Source organism: Labrus bergylta, chromosome 24, assembly GCF_963930695.1.
Source record: "Labrus bergylta chromosome 24, fLabBer1.1, whole genome shotgun sequence".
NCBI lineage: Eukaryota > Metazoa > Chordata > Actinopteri > Labriformes > Labridae > Labrus > Labrus bergylta.
In genome coordinates, this window is record NC_089218.1 from 2,231,552 (window position 1) to 2,247,587 (window position 16,036).

General features: G+C 43.8%; 1 protein-coding gene across 8 annotated transcripts in view; it reads left to right on the forward strand.

The window, feature by feature from the left end:
• The window catches only part of LOC110001119 (diacylglycerol kinase zeta), a 73,159-nt gene that overhangs the window by 43,086 nt on the left and 14,037 nt on the right, over window positions 1-16,036 (forward strand). For 6 of the 8 annotated variants that reach the window (XM_029281799.2, XM_029281800.2, XM_029281795.2 and 3 more), the window contains 4 exons: window positions 824-903; window positions 1,179-1,223; window positions 13,112-13,178; window positions 15,242-15,282. In XM_029281799.2, coding sequence (XP_029137632.2) covers window positions 824-903; window positions 1,179-1,223; window positions 13,112-13,178; window positions 15,242-15,282 — 233 coding nt within the window. The remainder of the gene's footprint in view (window positions 1-823; window positions 904-1,178; window positions 1,224-13,111; window positions 13,179-15,241; window positions 15,283-16,036) is intronic. The other 2 variants (XM_029281796.2, XM_029281798.2) reach the window with 1 other exon arrangement.

Below are 16,036 nucleotides of genomic sequence, written 5' to 3' on the forward strand. Positions count from 1 at the left end.
TTACTACAGCTCGCTCTTTATCCTCGCCTTCCCCATTGAGGTGTAACGCATCAATGAAAGGTGTGTGTGTGTCTGTGTGTGTGTGTGTGTGTGTGTGTGTGTGTGTGTGTGGGTTAAGCAGCTCTTCGCCCGCTCTTCGACGGCTCCTCCAGCAGTAAGCCGTGTGATGTTCAGCCAGCAGTGTTGTTGTGTTGGTGCAGCGTGCGGCGGCAGGCCGGCTCAGCCTCGGGGAGCAATCTTTCTCGTTTTAAAAACATATATCTGCTTATTGAAGACACGCCACCTCGCTTGTTTATTTGAAGTAAAGACACCAAAGACAACATATTGGTGTAACCTTTGGATGTGAGGATGCATTAGCTCAACACCAAAGAAATGTGTCGTGAATCCGAATATTGTTGACATTCTTATTGTCTGTATAATATTGAGCGCTTGTAGAGCTGAAGATTCACTCAAATAACTTCCAATCGGCCTCGTCTCAGCGCTGAATATGAGACGACTACGATAGTTTCATGTCCCGTTGGTCGCTGTGATTGTTGTGAGCGGAGGGAGATTTCTTTGTTGGATTTGAAAAAGTAAAAGTTGCACCGTCTAACTTGCGATGGACTTAAATGTGTTTTTGAAAGTAAGACAGCATGCACGAGTTTGCATGCAACTTTCTAAGTACTTCAAATTGTGAATTTGCTCATCTTTGTAACGTCGGGCCACCCCTGCATGAGTCAGTGCCCCAGTCCAAAAAGGTCTAGACACACCCCTGGGTACGACTGTATGAGCAGCTTTCACAGAGCTGTTGGATAATTGTCTTGCTCCTCTGTATCTCCACCAGCCATTCCTCTGGGCCTGATCGTGGTTCCTGGTGACAGCGACTTAGAGACCTGCAGAGAGCACATCCAGCGCCTGCAAGAGGTAAGACCGAGGAGGGGGAGAACACAGCTGATAAAACAGTCTGTGTTCGGGGGAGTTAATGCCGACCACTTTCCTTCCAACTCTTATAATTACACCACGTCAAACAGCTGAAGCAGCGCGACATTTTGAAAGCAGTCAAGAAAACTTTATCAAACCTAAACACGTGTGTGTTTATGCGTCGAGATGCACGGCTCGTTTCTGATTGGTTTAACTGCAAATGTCTGCACATGGCCCACTTTTCTCTGTGCTCTCTATGCTCCCGTCTTCCTCTGTAGGACTTCTGCTCTGTCCAGCCTCCCTTCAGATGCTTTGGACCGCAGGTTGGTAGTCGGATGCGGAAGTTTGTTGTGTTTTTGTTTTGTTTGGCTCGGAGGCAGAAGGGAAACTTCTACATTTTATAGGCTGATTACAAGCAATTAATCCCTTAATCATGCGTTACATTTTAGGGCGTTTTCACACCTCTAGCTCGTTTGATCTGGTCTGAATCATCAACCAGTTTGTTCCAGTTTTTTCAGACGGGGACATTTACGAGAGGACCAAAATGTGTAATGCTCGAGGAGGTAAAACTCCCTGAAGTGAAGAAAGACTAGCTGACTCCTGATTGGCTGAGGCAGCTCCAAAGACAGTTTACAGTTTCTAAACGGACAGACGACTACACGGGTATATTATAGTGTTTGTATTTATCCCTGGAGGAAAACGAGACAGTTTGAAAATAACATGTTGATGTTCTGGAGTCGCTGAAGGAGAAGGACCAGGTTAATCCTCCTGAACCAGGACCAGGTTAATCCTCCTGAACCAGGACCACGTTAATCCTCCTGAACCAGGACCAGGTTAATCCTCCTGAACCAGGACCACGTTTATCCTCCTGAACCAGGACCACGTTAATCCTCCTGAACCAGGACCACGTTTATCCTCCTGAACCAGGACCACGTTAATCCTCCTGAACCAGGACCAGGTTAATCCTCCTGAACCAGGACCACGTTTATCCTGCTGAACCAGGACCACGTTTATCCTCCTGAACCAGGACCAGGTTAATCCTCCTGAACCAGGACCTGCTCAGCCACACAAACTGTTTCTGAAGCTCCATCAGGTCTGCCTGTGGTCTTTAACACATGTTCAGAGATGATGAACAGAGAGGGAGCCCGCTGGTTACTTCCTGCAGTTAGGTCTGATCGAGGTCGGTTCATGTTCTATTTACAAACGAACCGTACCAGAGTCTGAGAGCAGATAGAGACCCTCCTTTTCAGGCAGTTGTTTGGTCCACACCAGGGTTTGATTGACAGCTTTCAAACCAGCGCCAACGGACTGTACTAACTCAGCAAACAGACTTGAGTTTGTTTTAACAAAACCAAACAGGTGAGGTGTTGAAACGTCCAAAGATGCAAACAGAATCCCAATAAATAAATAAAATAAAGAACTATAGCAGCAGAATAGAATTTAAATAAAGATTTATAATCTCTAAAATCAAAAAAGAAACGGGTGTAGATGTACAACTCCGGGTCAAAAAGGAATATTCTCCATATAAACCAAAGTTTGCAGTCGCTGTGGTTGTGTTCATCGGCATGCCTGTCCTTCAGTCGCTGTGCTTTCGTCTGTGACCGTTCTGCACGTGTGAGGTCGTGTCTGTGCAGCACGCTGAGGAGGGTTTTCTGCAGGCTGATTGTTTGTATCGAAGTGACTGTACTGCTGCTGCTTTTGTTGTGTGTTTGTAACAAATCTGTCAGATCTAAAAACGAAGCGTGTCAGTCTGCAGATCTAGAGCACCGTGCAAAAAATCTGCAGCCCTTTTTTGACACGGCAGCGCTGCGGTGTGGTTAACTCCCTCGCTAAGAGGTAGAATAATGTCAGAGATTCACTCTTTGGCTTTTCTTATCTTCCTTCTTTCTCAGTCTCTCTGTTGATGCCGGGATCTCTGCACCTGGAACACCGAGTTAGGATGAGCAATGAGTAAAAGTTTCTGCCAGAAAATCAGGCCTTAAAGGGAAACGCACTTCTTTCCAAAGATAGCACACTCTCGACCCGAGCTGAACAAGAGTGAAGAGAGCAGAATGTGTAAGAAAAAAGGCTTCATCTCTCTCGCCACGAGTCAGCGTAGCATCAGAATGATTCAGAAGCTCTTCTTCAAGGTGACATAATGTTTACAAGAAAACTTCAAGGTACTCCTTTTTATAATAAAAGAAGGTCGTTAAACTCTCGGCCTCTTTAGAAAGCCGTACGCTGGAGCGGTCTAACATGACCTCGCTTTGCCAACACAGGAATTTTAAGTGATTCTTTTAGATTTTTTTATCTCTCGTGTATCGCATCTCCAAGAGCTTCTACGACGAGCTTCCTTTGAGTCCAGAATGTGCTTGTTTACTTTTCTTCTTCTGAGAAATGTTGCTGTAAGTGCTTTGAAGGCTAACGCTAAGATTAGCTTCTGCATCCAGAGTATCACAGATTAAATCACACAAACGGGGATAATCCGAGCTTTAACAAACACAGGAGGAGGGTGTTTGAAGAGAGGATTAATGCATCATGTTTAGTATCATGTCTCCTTTTGTGCAGTTTGTGCGGAGCTTAAACTATCAGTCTGTTCTAACGGGACGGGGTGAAGATATGTTCAAAGGGAAAACAAGAAGAAGAGCAGGGGGAAGTAAAACTCACCGTGGATGGATGCAAAAAATGTGCAAAGAAAATACAGACAGTCAGCAGCTTGTTCCTTCAAAATAAAATACAGACTTCTCCTAAAAAGTAAAGTAGAGAAGAGGAGGGGGGCGATCAGGGACGCCATGACACTGCAGAACAAAGAGGAAAGTGGGTGATGGGGGAAGGACCTGAGGAATGTGTTTTCAGAGGAGGGGAAGACATGCCGACTGGTCTAGAGGAAGGAGAATACTTAGTCTATCTGCCGTAGACTTGATGAAATTAATTTATGTTAAAAAATCGATTAATCAACCTCCGAGGTGCAGCTTCCCGTCGGAGCGCAGCGGTGAATCGTGAAAGGTTAAATCTGAAGTCGAGTTAGAGAGGGCTGGAAATGTTCATCTAACACACACACACACACACACACACACACACACACACACACACACACACACACACACACACACACACACACACACACACACACACACACACACACACAGTACATCCACCATTCTAAACAAACAGACACCCACACATGTAAACAGAACCGACTCTGTACTCCGGGGGTTACAAAAGTACAGAATGTGGCCAGCAGTGCATTACACAACATGATACGCACACACACACACACACACACACACACACACACACACGCACACAGATACACAAATAAAACCACGTTTAGAAAATGTCCTCTTAGTCATAAAAAAAACAAAACGACTGAGAATGAAGGCATCCTGACGTTTAGTCATAACAGCAGCAGCGGATCGAGAGAGGATGTAATGGACTCTGTAAAGACTCTGAAAGATTCTCGTCGACCTGCCTATAATAATAATTAAGAACATTTAGGAAATATAGGATAGCGTGACCGTCGCAGACTCCATGAAGGCGAGACGAGCGTTGGAAAGTAGCCACCGTTGAACACACCGTGCAGCTGCAGGACGAGCTGTTTATTTTCATCACTTGACACCCACGGGAAATCAGATATTAAAGATACCATATCATCCTCTGCCTGAGCTGCTGTCTCTTTAAGGCCCCTCTCTCTTCTGATTGGCCAGCTCTCTGGAAACCTTCAGTGGGTCAGAACGCTGCAGGGCTGCCGGGGGAGGGCTGCTCTCCAGTGCTGGGAGAAGAGAGTCTATGTACTAGGTTTAAGGTTTGAAGCCATCTGGTGAAATTCTTGGTTTCATATCGGGAAACTATGCTGTTTAGCGCCCTTTGCAGACTCATTCTGGGATTACACCAACATACATTTACCTCATGAGCTTTAACTTTGACCACGTTTAGTTTCGGTTAGGGTTGCCTAAAAAAAGTTACGGCATTGGAATAAATCTTTTTTCAGATATTAAAATCCCAGAAACCCTGAACTCAAACTTCTAACCTGCGTCATTGATGTATCGAGTGATGATTCTTCTTCTTCTGTGTTATCAATAATTTCCCACTCAGCGCCGCTCTCCAGCTCTGCTGCCTCCATGAAGAGGAGAAAAAAAGGAGCTTCGGGCCCTTGCCTCGTGTGTCAGATGATAAATATCACATGCAGCTTCATCCGTTCTGCTCCTCTCATGTTGAGCAGTCATTATGGAACTTATTCATAATGGAGACGAGTGCGAGAGAGGCAAAACGCCATAACCTCTAAAAGGTTTCCGTAGGTGAACCTGCGGAAGGATCATTACCGGTTTGAGATCCCCGCACCCGAGGCCGCGTGGCCCCTCGGTGCTGGCGGCGGATATGTCAGAAAAAAACATTTGTCATAAACTAAAAAGAGTCAGTTTTGGTCCTAACGCTGCTTCACACGGTAACAGAGAAACATGAAAGCGGTTCATAGTATCAGATGTTCATCAGGGTTTTCTGAGTTTTCATATTGAAAACATATTACAATATGTAGAATTTTATTACGATGTTTACATTTAAATATCTACATTTGAATATGTTGAGGGTTTTACATCACCTTGAATATTTCCAACAGTTTTTCAAAGCCAAAGAAAAACCTTAATTTCAGAGTTGTCATGACAGACACCACATGTTTATCGTTGCCGTGGAAACACCAGCTGTGGGTATTCCGTCAGCTGCAATCAGAAATATCAAACATGCTTGATATTTGTGATTCCAGATCGATCAAAAATAATCGTACTGACGCCGCACACTCCTGAGGATTATTCCGACAAATCATCGGTTGCGACAAGATCGGGCCATTCTCGCTACACGAGAAGCTGGTCAGAATCAAACTAAATGAGGTGTTACTCGTACTCTAATCACAAAAAATACATTTGAAGCTAGACACAGTTTTGCGTCCGTGCAGCACAGATGATTTAGCTCGGGACCTGCTCTCACAGGTTCTCCGTTTGTCCGGGATGATTTCTGACGTTCAGAAGCTGTCGAAATCTAAAAACGATGAAGCGATTGTTCTGTGATGAAAGTTTTTCATTGTTTCGTTTACTTAATCTCAGGGTTAATTAAGAAGTCTCTTTAAGGTCCGCTTCTCGTCAGGAGAGGCCCGAGAACAAAAAAAACAATCAAAGGAGCGGTTGTGATGTTTGAAAAGTGTCTTTAGTGTTTTATTCAGGAGAATTTTAACGTTCAGTTAAGACGCTCTCAAAGTTTAGTTCTGTCACAGAGGCAGCGGAGGAAAAGGATCAGACACCTCAAACACTTTAAGAACAGAGTCAAACACTTTAGTTTTATAATCATGACGTTTCATGCAAAGTAAATTCATTCAGCGCACAAAAGAAAAGACATCATGTTTTAATTCCATTTCACAGACTCTTTTTTTTAAGCCTTCATCCGTCGCTTTAAGTCGGTTCAAACTTCCTCTCTTGGTGTTGAACGTTTTGAAAGTCGTCTGAATGTAATTGTTCTCGTCAGTCAGAGAGGTAGTGAGGTGTTAACCCGAGAGCAAAGAGACGTCAGATCATAGAGAACAAGTTCAGCTCCAGTGTTTGTGTCGACCCCATCGTGAAACGACGAGAAGAGACGGTCCAGAACAGATCGGGCTGTGAGTCCTTCTTTCTGGAGAAACTTTTCGGTAATGCAACATGGTCGATTGTTTTGTGCAATTCAGACAGTGTGTGCAGGAGCTTGATTTAAATATTTGACGGGTTCAATCCTCTTGTTTGGCAATGTTGCAGTCGTGAAACGTTGCCAATGTTTGTGTGCAATTTAGAAAGCGCGTGTCTGCAATTTTTGATGGATTCCATCCTCTCCTTGGAAATGTTGCTTCACTGAAATGTTTCTGTGCATTTTAGACAGTGTGTGCTTTTCAATCTGTGATGTATTCAATCCCTCCTCTGCAAAATTGCATTCCCAAACGATGCCAATTTTAGACAGTTTGTGCAGGAGCTTGTCCACAATGTTTGATGGATTCAATCCTCTCCTTGAAAACATCTTGCACCTTGCACAACTGAAATGTTGCCAATGTTTTTGTGCAACTTAGGCAGCGTGTGCCTGCAGATTTTGTTGGATTCAATTATCTCCTTGGCAACGATGCATTACCAACATGTTGCCAATGTGTTATTGCAATTTAGACAGTGTGCAGGAGTTTGTGTCTACAATATTTGATGCACTCATTCCTCTGTTTTATGAATAAGATGTCGTTTTCGAAAGTCCTTGCTACTTTTAGATGCTAGTATTGATCATTACAACAGAAGAGATTTCATCGATTTAAAACACATGGCATCGAAAACACTTAGATAATTTGACAGCTGTCATGTTGCAGCTTGGATAGGAGGAACTGTTTGGTCGAGTTTCAGTCAGTGTGGAAGCGATGTAGGCAGCTCGGATCAAATGGATGTCAGCAAACTCTCCTCGAGGTCACCGATTACATTTCCACTCCCACACTCCTCCCTCTCTCTCTCTCTCTCTCTCTCTCTCTCTCTCTCTCTCTGTCTCTCTCTCTCTCCTGGGGAACTTAGAAACACGTCTTAAAAAAGGATAGAAAACAGAGTTTATAAGAGACACATAATGAGCAGGGTGTCTCACTCATAAACAGTTGGTGTAAATCAGGGATGAGCGTGAAGAAATGCTTTAAATCGAGTTGTACAGCCGAGGAAACAATCTCACCTGCTCGCTGCTCCTGTGACTCACTCTCAGGGGTTTCTTTCTTTCTCTCTTTCTCTCTCTCTGTTTTTTTTCCTCCTGTCTGTTTCTTTTCTTTCCGTCCTCTCAGTAGCCGGGGGGATTTTTTGCTGCTGGGATGCCGTACTGTCATGCTCTGTCACCTTGACATGTGCGGTTGAGGGGATGATGGTGCTGTGCTTCTTTTTTTTTTTTTTTATAACAGAAAGTAGGACGAGGCATCCTGAAATGTGTTCACAAAGCAAAGCGCTCTGCAGTCTTCTCTGTTTTTATGGTTTATGGAGACACAATCTCTTAACCAGCCGAGCACGCTAATTTAACCTGTGTATGAATATTTATCGTCTGCGCTCAGTAAAACGCTGCATTCCTCTTCTAGTAACTCGACTACTCAACGTGTTAGCTCATAAGTCTTAGCCATAAATTGGGCTGTTGACACAGCGGCCGTTCCTTTCCTCCTGTGCTTCAGTGAATGTGAAGTATCTGATGAGCGTGCTGTTTTAAGTCTCTGTGCGATCTCCTCTCCTCGTTCGGGTCTCATCCACCTGAGCTCCTCGCCCTCTCCTTCAGGAGCATCACAACAACTCTCTCATTGTTATTTTTAACAACCTCGCCCTGTTTTTTATTTTTTATTTAGGTTAGATCTCTCACACTGAGGCGACGGCGTGTGACTCGTTGTCAGACTTTGTGTTGCCTCGCAACCGGCTGATGTTACAGTCGTCTCAGTGTTTGATCTCCGAGCTCTCCGGTGACTGATGGAGCTCGCTGCTGCACTTTGGGACCGAGTGAGAGAGAAACAGAGACTTTCTGATGAAGAGAAAGTTTTTATCTGCATGTATTAAAGTACATTATATCACGGTGTGCGAGGAGTGTGTGTTTACAGAAGTACGCATAAAAGCCTTCTAACTTGTATGACAGGATTGTAGTTTCATAATGTAGACCAGCAGAACTTCACCTTCACCCCGACACCAGACGCAAAGACTTGTAAGTCAAAGTAGATCCACCAGCTTGAAGTTCTAACTAGTGGTGTGGTACTCGACCGGTCTCGAGTCCACTTTTTGAAGGTCTCGGAACTGAACGCATTTTTCCTCGGTCTTGGTCTCGGGCTTAGCACTATTAAATGCCAACATGGCGCTGCAGATATGGCGTCTCCACCTCATTTGGCACCTCAAGGCTGTTCACCACAGACATGAACAGGTCATCTAAACCTCCAGTTATATTTTAGTCCTTCATTACAGAAAGGCCACACTTAGTTTCTTTGTTGCTTCAGAAGTGAGACGCTCTTGTTGGTGCCTCCGTGTTTGTTTTGTTGAGAAGAGGTGGCGCCTGTGCAGGATTCTGCAGCTGTCAGAGACCGGGGTAAGGCCACAGTATCCTGTTTTCTTTCAGAGTGCTCCAGGTAGCAAAATCAGGTTTCTCAAAAAGGGGATAAGGGCGGATCCTGGTTTCTGAAATCAGGAATTCATAAACACAAAAACAGGATGCTTAAAAACTCCCTGATCAAAACCGGGATACTGACCATCTAGTCCATGTACAGTAAACGCACTCAGTTACCCCTTGGTTACCAGCCCATTTGCATATGTCTACATATGTTCTTAGAAATCAAGTATAGAAATGTGTGCAGCTTGAATCTGGTCCTGAATGCATCATTCTACTTGATGCATTTGTTTGCATTTGCAAACATTCAGCTTGATTTTACCAAATCTATCGACACACTAAAAGTCATGTTTTGCAGAAAAGCATGCCATGATAATCCTTAAATATTTGAGGAAAATATTTTTTTTTGGGGGGGGGTTGGGTTGACATTTGGTTCAGAGAGATAACGCCGTTCTCTTTGGTCGTGTCTTTGAAACATCTTTGGCCTTTTCTGGGCCACTCCTGAGAAAGTTGATTCATGTTGAGATGGGATGAAAAGATAGTTTGAGTCAAAGGAGGACGTCTCTGCAGGTAAAGGTCCTCCGGCTTTTTATGAATATCTGTGATTCAGTTTGTGTTCTTTGTGAACAGCTGAAGAGCAGCTGTTTGAGCGTGCACTCGATAAAGATATGGATTGTGAAGTATTTAAGGTGCAGAAAGGAGAAATCATGACACAGCTTACAAAAAGAAGAAGAAGCATGAAATAGAAAAATTAATGAGTTTGAGACTTAAATTTAAGAAACTTTGGTGGAAAAGTTAGAGAGAGCTGTCTCCCCCCCCGCCCCCTCCTCTCTAGAGTGGATGCTCACTCAGGTCACCATGTGGTGGACTCTGAAGCTTCAGTGTTTATCCAGCTCTGCATGGGTCTGTAAACCTTTCTGTGTTCTAACCTCTCTCCATTTTTCAAAAGCATCGCCAATATTGATCCTAGTTTGAGCACGTTTCTGCTCGTGGAGCTTATTAGAAACATGCAGAGGCTTTTTAGGTCGGGTACAATCACTTCTATCTGAACCACTTCTCTTGACCGCTTCCATCGCTGCAACACCTATTGACCTGATAACTGCTCTCATATCTGACAAACCGAGGGGCGTCCAAAACAGCCGTGTGCTGGGTGCCTTAAAAGCGTCTACCTTCTCTGGTCCAAACAAATCCAGAGCATTCAGGAGCAGAATCTAAAGTTAGAAGGAGGACATACTGGCTGCTGCATTGTTGTCAGAGAAGCCAGCACTTCAACATAGCATGTTTCCTTAATGATCAGAGAGTAAGATACCTTTATCATCTCACTCACTACACACCTCACTGATTGGACCTTTAAATCTTCTAGTTCAAAGGGTTTTCTGTGAATAAATGTTATCTTTGTGTAATTAAGAACGGGGTGTAATTGTTCTTGCAAACAGAAATAAACATCTGTATCCTCCGTCAACAGGAAGAGTTGGAGGGGGAGAAGCGGGTCTGTTTCCCTGCTTCCACCTGCAGCGATAGGTAAACTGCACATCCAGGCTGTTTGATAGATAAGTCGCATAACTCCGGGCGCAGAATGAATCAGAAACGCGCCTCAGAGGCTCTGAGATCGGACAAAAACAGAGAAAGAGCTCAGGAACTTTGTGTGTAAGAAGAAGTCGAGTGAATGAAGGAGAGGCAGGAGAAGAAAGCAGGTGAGGAAGAGAAGAGTCAGACGAGTTCAGCTTTTGATTTCCACGTTTGTAGGTTTGCTGTGAAAGCCTGCGGGCGTTTTTTACTCAGCCTGAGACTGCACGCCGCCGAGCCCCGACAGCAGGATGAGATAAGGAGAGACAAACGCAGAGAGGGAGAGTAGGAGAGGTGTTTACTTCAGCCGCCGTCTCTGTCACAGTCTGCATGAAAGGTTCGCACTTTGAAGAGAAAATGACTTTACTTTCTTTGGCTTGTTTTCCCTCCTGTCACGTCTATTGAAAGGAGACGTTTTTCATTCAGTCACGCCTCCAATATAAGTGTTTTTGTCGCTTTGAAGCTGCAAAACACGGCAGCGATTATCTGTAAATTCGACCATTTTAGGCTAAAAATCTTGTCCTTACTTTTCCGCTGAAGTTTTTTTTCTTTAACTCGCTGTGGAAAGCTTTTGTAAGCAGCGTGAAACCAGCGATGGAGACTGGACGACCTGCAGGTTTTCTTTTCAGACCTCTGCATCAGGCCGCTTCCAGATCAGATTCAGTTTTATTGTGCAGATTTGTCACACGAATACAAAGAATATCACCCTGTGTTTTGCCTCACACACACGTTTGAAAGGTGACATCACAGGAGAGGAAATAAAGAAAAATGATGATGAATAAAAGACACAAATAGGTCAGTAAATAAAGGTTCGGTTATATCTTTTACTCACTGATTTTATTGTTCTGGGCTGCACAAGTTGATGATTTTTAACTGATATTTATGGCCTTGGTCTTGTCTCGGTCTCGGAGCACTCTGGTCTCCGATGTGTCTTTGTCTCGGTCATGGTGGTCTTGACTACAACACTACTGAATTATCCTTTTGATATATTAAATAGCCTCAAACATGCAATACACAAAGTTACTATTACAAGTTACAGCATTTTGTTAATAATTGCTTATTTAATGCAAAAATAAATTCCTAGGCTACATATATAGTGTGATCAAGTGGCCTCTCTCCTACACTTTGTGGTAGGTAAGGTTGCCTGTTTTGGATTTTATGCTTGTTTCTCTCGCAAGATCTGGCAACCCTGGCTGTATAGATTTTTTGATTAGGGGTTTCCACTAATTGCTAGACTCATTGCACCTGTAGGAGAACATAAACTACTGTCACAGTTTGGGGTCTAGCTGCATTAATCTCTTAAACTACTTCAGCCCTGCTCAAAACTACCAAACATTCAATCATTTTGAGGATATTTTCATAAAAACAATATTAGAACTATGTACTAAAACTGGCATTTAAAGGGCTAAAATCCTCAAAAAAGTGTGAATGACTCAGTACTGAATTTTTCCCTTGTTACATTGAGTCGTTATTTGATGATTATGGCTCAAATGTCATGAAAATCAAAACAATCCAGGATCTTTAAATCTTAAAACATTTCACAAACGAATCAAAAAGAGTTCAGATCATCAGAAGAGCGAGGAGACAAACTGATGCCTCTGCTCTGAAATCTGTGACAGCACGACATTCAGCCGTTAGTCTGTGAAGAGAGCCGAGCCTTTACACGATCAGAGGTGTCTGACAGTGACACACACACACACACACACTCACACACACACAGAGAGAGAGAGAGAGCGTTTATTTCAGTGTAAACAAAGAACCAGACTTTAAAGTTGAGTCAATGGGGCGCTGCGGCAGGGAGGAGAAAATCTTCGATACATGGTGTCTGGTTTCTTGATCTCGTTAAAAGTCTCGCTGCTGCGTTCAGAGCTAATTGGGGGATGAATGAAAAGACGCCCGAGTGAAACTGAAAAAGATGAAGTAACGAGGCGGGAGGAGAAGGGTCGTCTGTGAACAACTTTCACAAGGACACAAACTCAAAGTTTTCAGATTGACGCTGAATTTAATTTCTCTCTCATTAAAATTACTTATTGAATTTCAGCGTTGAGACAATCTGAAGTAAGCAGGCGTGATCATAATGTCAGAAACTTTATGAAGCAGCGATGGCAAAAGAAGCGAGCAATCAGGTTTATAAAAACACGCATTGAAGAAGCGTCTGCTGTGTGATATCTCTGAGCAGCATGCATGAGAAATACAACATAATAAATCTGTATATATGTTTTTTCCCCGATGGTCCGAATGTGAAGCTACTTTTAAAAAAGCAAGTTGCTGCAAAGGTCTCAAAAGTTGCTCAATTTCATTTCAGAGGGGGTGTGGAGAGGAGGTTTTTGTGTGGACGGATCTGGCAACCGGGCATCGCAGAGTTTTAATAACAAACCAGAAACATGTGCTTGAGATTTTCAGCTGTAAGAAGTAAAGACGTGAGACCTGATGAGCTTTTTGCACACCGTGTTGTGAAGTGTGTGTTTGAATCTCTGCACATGTTGTTGATCTGCAGTCTCTCATTCCGCTCTCGATCCTCGACTCCTGTTAGTCGTCGTCTCTCTAACTCTTCTGTCTGTTTGTGTTTCAGGAGGAAGCAGCCAAACCAAAGATTGTATCCTCGCAGAGATTATCTCCAAAGTGGTGTTTCCTCGACTGTGAGTACATCGGCTTACTTTTAGTTTTTAACCCTTTACTTTACCTCAACAGCTCTCCTTATCGTGAACATTTTCCTGCATGTTTTGAAGTTAACCGTGCAAGTAAACAAATGTAGGTAAGGTACAAACAGCCTGAAAGTCAATGAAGGAATCCATGTGCTTAAAGCTCCCGTATTCTCATGTTGTCAGTCTGTGAAACCTTCAGAGCTGCTCAAAAACCTCCTCATTTATCTGAAACTGGCGCCAGTCAAAACCCTAATTACAGCCTCTGTCTGAAACTGGTCAGGAGGACTGCTCCTTGAAATCCTCCTCACACTCAGACCTCACAGCGGGAGACTCAATCTGACTTTCTGCAGAATGACTACGAGGAGGCCGGAGGAGAAACTCTCGATGTTTGCTAGAATTAAAGGTCTGAGATGTGTGGCGAGGGCAGGTCAGTCAGAGGGGTTAAATGCAGAATTATCAATTCCTATAAATAAATCTGATTTTAGCAGCAGCTTCAGTTTGACTTAATTGAAACTTGTGCGCTGAGATGCCTGACGGAGAAACAGCCCACACACTTCCATCTTTTTCAATCATGTTGCTTCCAGATTTGCGAACACTGCCACCGCTCCCCGTGCACGCACACACCGCTGTGAAACCAGTGTGTCCTCGTACTGATAAACACACACACATTATGAAACACACTCTGAGCTGCAGTCAGAGCCTTCAGCGAGGGTTTGATTGAATGTTCGGGAGCTTTGTTACAAAGCTGTCAGATCGTTCATGTGGCTGCAGAGTCTGCTGGGAGGCTTTGTCTGATGCATTTATTTCATTAAAGGAGGATCAACGTAACATACAAACGTGCAAACACAAACCTGTGACTTGAAAACAGGTGAGTGCGCTCCTACAGCGTCCTTCCTTTGCATTGTGTTCACTGCTGAAAGTCATGAATATTAATTTCATACAGCAGCAGCTTACCAAAGACATCACAGAGAAAAACCTGCGTCTTACATAATGTTATGCATGCACTGACAACACACACACACACACACACACACACACACACACACACACACACACACACACACATCTCTGCTTGAGTCCTGGAGGAATTAAGCAGGAGTCAAAGAAAGAGAGCGAGCTGAAAGAAAAAGAAAGAAGGACGAATTGTTTGTGCGGATGTTTTTGTGTTCTGTGTTGTGTGACTTAATATTTACCTTGAAGGTGACATAAAAAAACACACTGTGTGACCTTTAACCCTTGTTAGCAGAAATAACATCAGGGCTTGACATTATCTCTGAGCTGCTGGAAGCACGGTTGGTGTGTTTTGAGTGTTTCTTGTAAGATCATCTCGTAAACTACGGCTACAGCATCAACATTTCACACGCTCCAGTGAGCGCATTCATTAAACTCGGACATGGATGTTAGGGAGGGTTTTCTCTCTTAGGGCAGTAAGGTAAAGTCTGTACCTTAGTAACCATGTTCAGCACACACACGTGGATGTTAACCTGCAGGGAGGACTGAAGGGTAGGGCTGCTAATGTTAGCCACAGCAGGCAGTTACAGTTAAACTGATTTCTTCCTTTTTAGGTTTTTGTTGCCTCCTCTGAGATAGAGAATGATGTTGGGACGAGAGAGGGGTGGACGACATGTAGTAAACACGGCTCTGACAACAGCACAGCCAGCAGGACTCGAGCTTCTCACAAACCAACACACGGGGAGAACTCTGCAAACTGATTAAAAAAAAAACAGAGGTTTAAACCGAACTGCTCACCTTGAAAGACCTCATGGAACTTGAGAGTGCTTTGTTCAGCTTCTAAAGATTGAATGGACGCTCTGAACTTCTGTGTGAAACCTCATTATTTTATGATGTAGGACTCAGACAGACAGCGAGCCGATCCTCGTCTTGTTCCTCTGCAGGTTGTCACACACACTGTGTGTCTCAGTATAATTGCTTCAGCGATGGAGAGCTAAACCGTGAACAAGTTAACAATGATGGAGGTCATTTGTTATGTTTGTAAATGTGAGAGCAGAGATGATGTTTAAATGTGTAACTCTGCGTTTTCCATTCGTCTCTTTCAGCCACGACAGCTGATCGCTTCTACAGGATCGACCGAGCACAGGTGAGTCTGTCTCATCAGCCGAGGTTATTTCTGTGTCCTGTCAACGCCGTCTCTATTCAGTATGCAACCCCGCTGAGGTCGACTGTCATGAATACGTTCAGAAAGAAAAGCCTGTGAGACGGCTCTGGCTCCACACCTGTACACCTCCTGATCTTTGTGAGTCAGGTTCATGTTCTTGTCTGCTCTGAATCGCATGTAAGGAGATTTTATCATCACATGTGGCCTTCATCAGACATCACAAACGAGAGAGGAGACGCATCAGTACTAGGGGTTATCACCAGAAAGCGAGGGATGATGATGTAAAGACGACTCAGAGGGTTAACTACAAAAATCTCTTATCGTCTGCGATGGATGAGAATTACTCTCCTCTTTTCGGGGGGAATTTTCTTTAAATAAAAGCTTTATTTTTCTGTCAAACAGCAGAGGAGTTGGGTGAATATTTGCACTGAGAGTATTTCCTGCAGGCTTCCTCTCAGGCAGCTCGAAGCCAAATCAACGTGCCACAGCGAGGACGAGGCAGAGTGCATGTAGCCTCGCCAAATCACCCAAAAAACAACCTTTTCACCGTCTCACGGCTTCTCCTTTTATCAGGTTTAGAACTTGTGAACAGTTTTAAAGTTAGTGAATGTCTCTGTGGACGCTCTGCCCTTGGACGTCTTGTAAAATTTTGAAAAAGGCAGAGCCAAGTTTTTTCTGTTGCTTCTTCTCTCCCGGTGACTTCTCGAGGTTTATGTAAAATGTGCAGCCGTGTTAG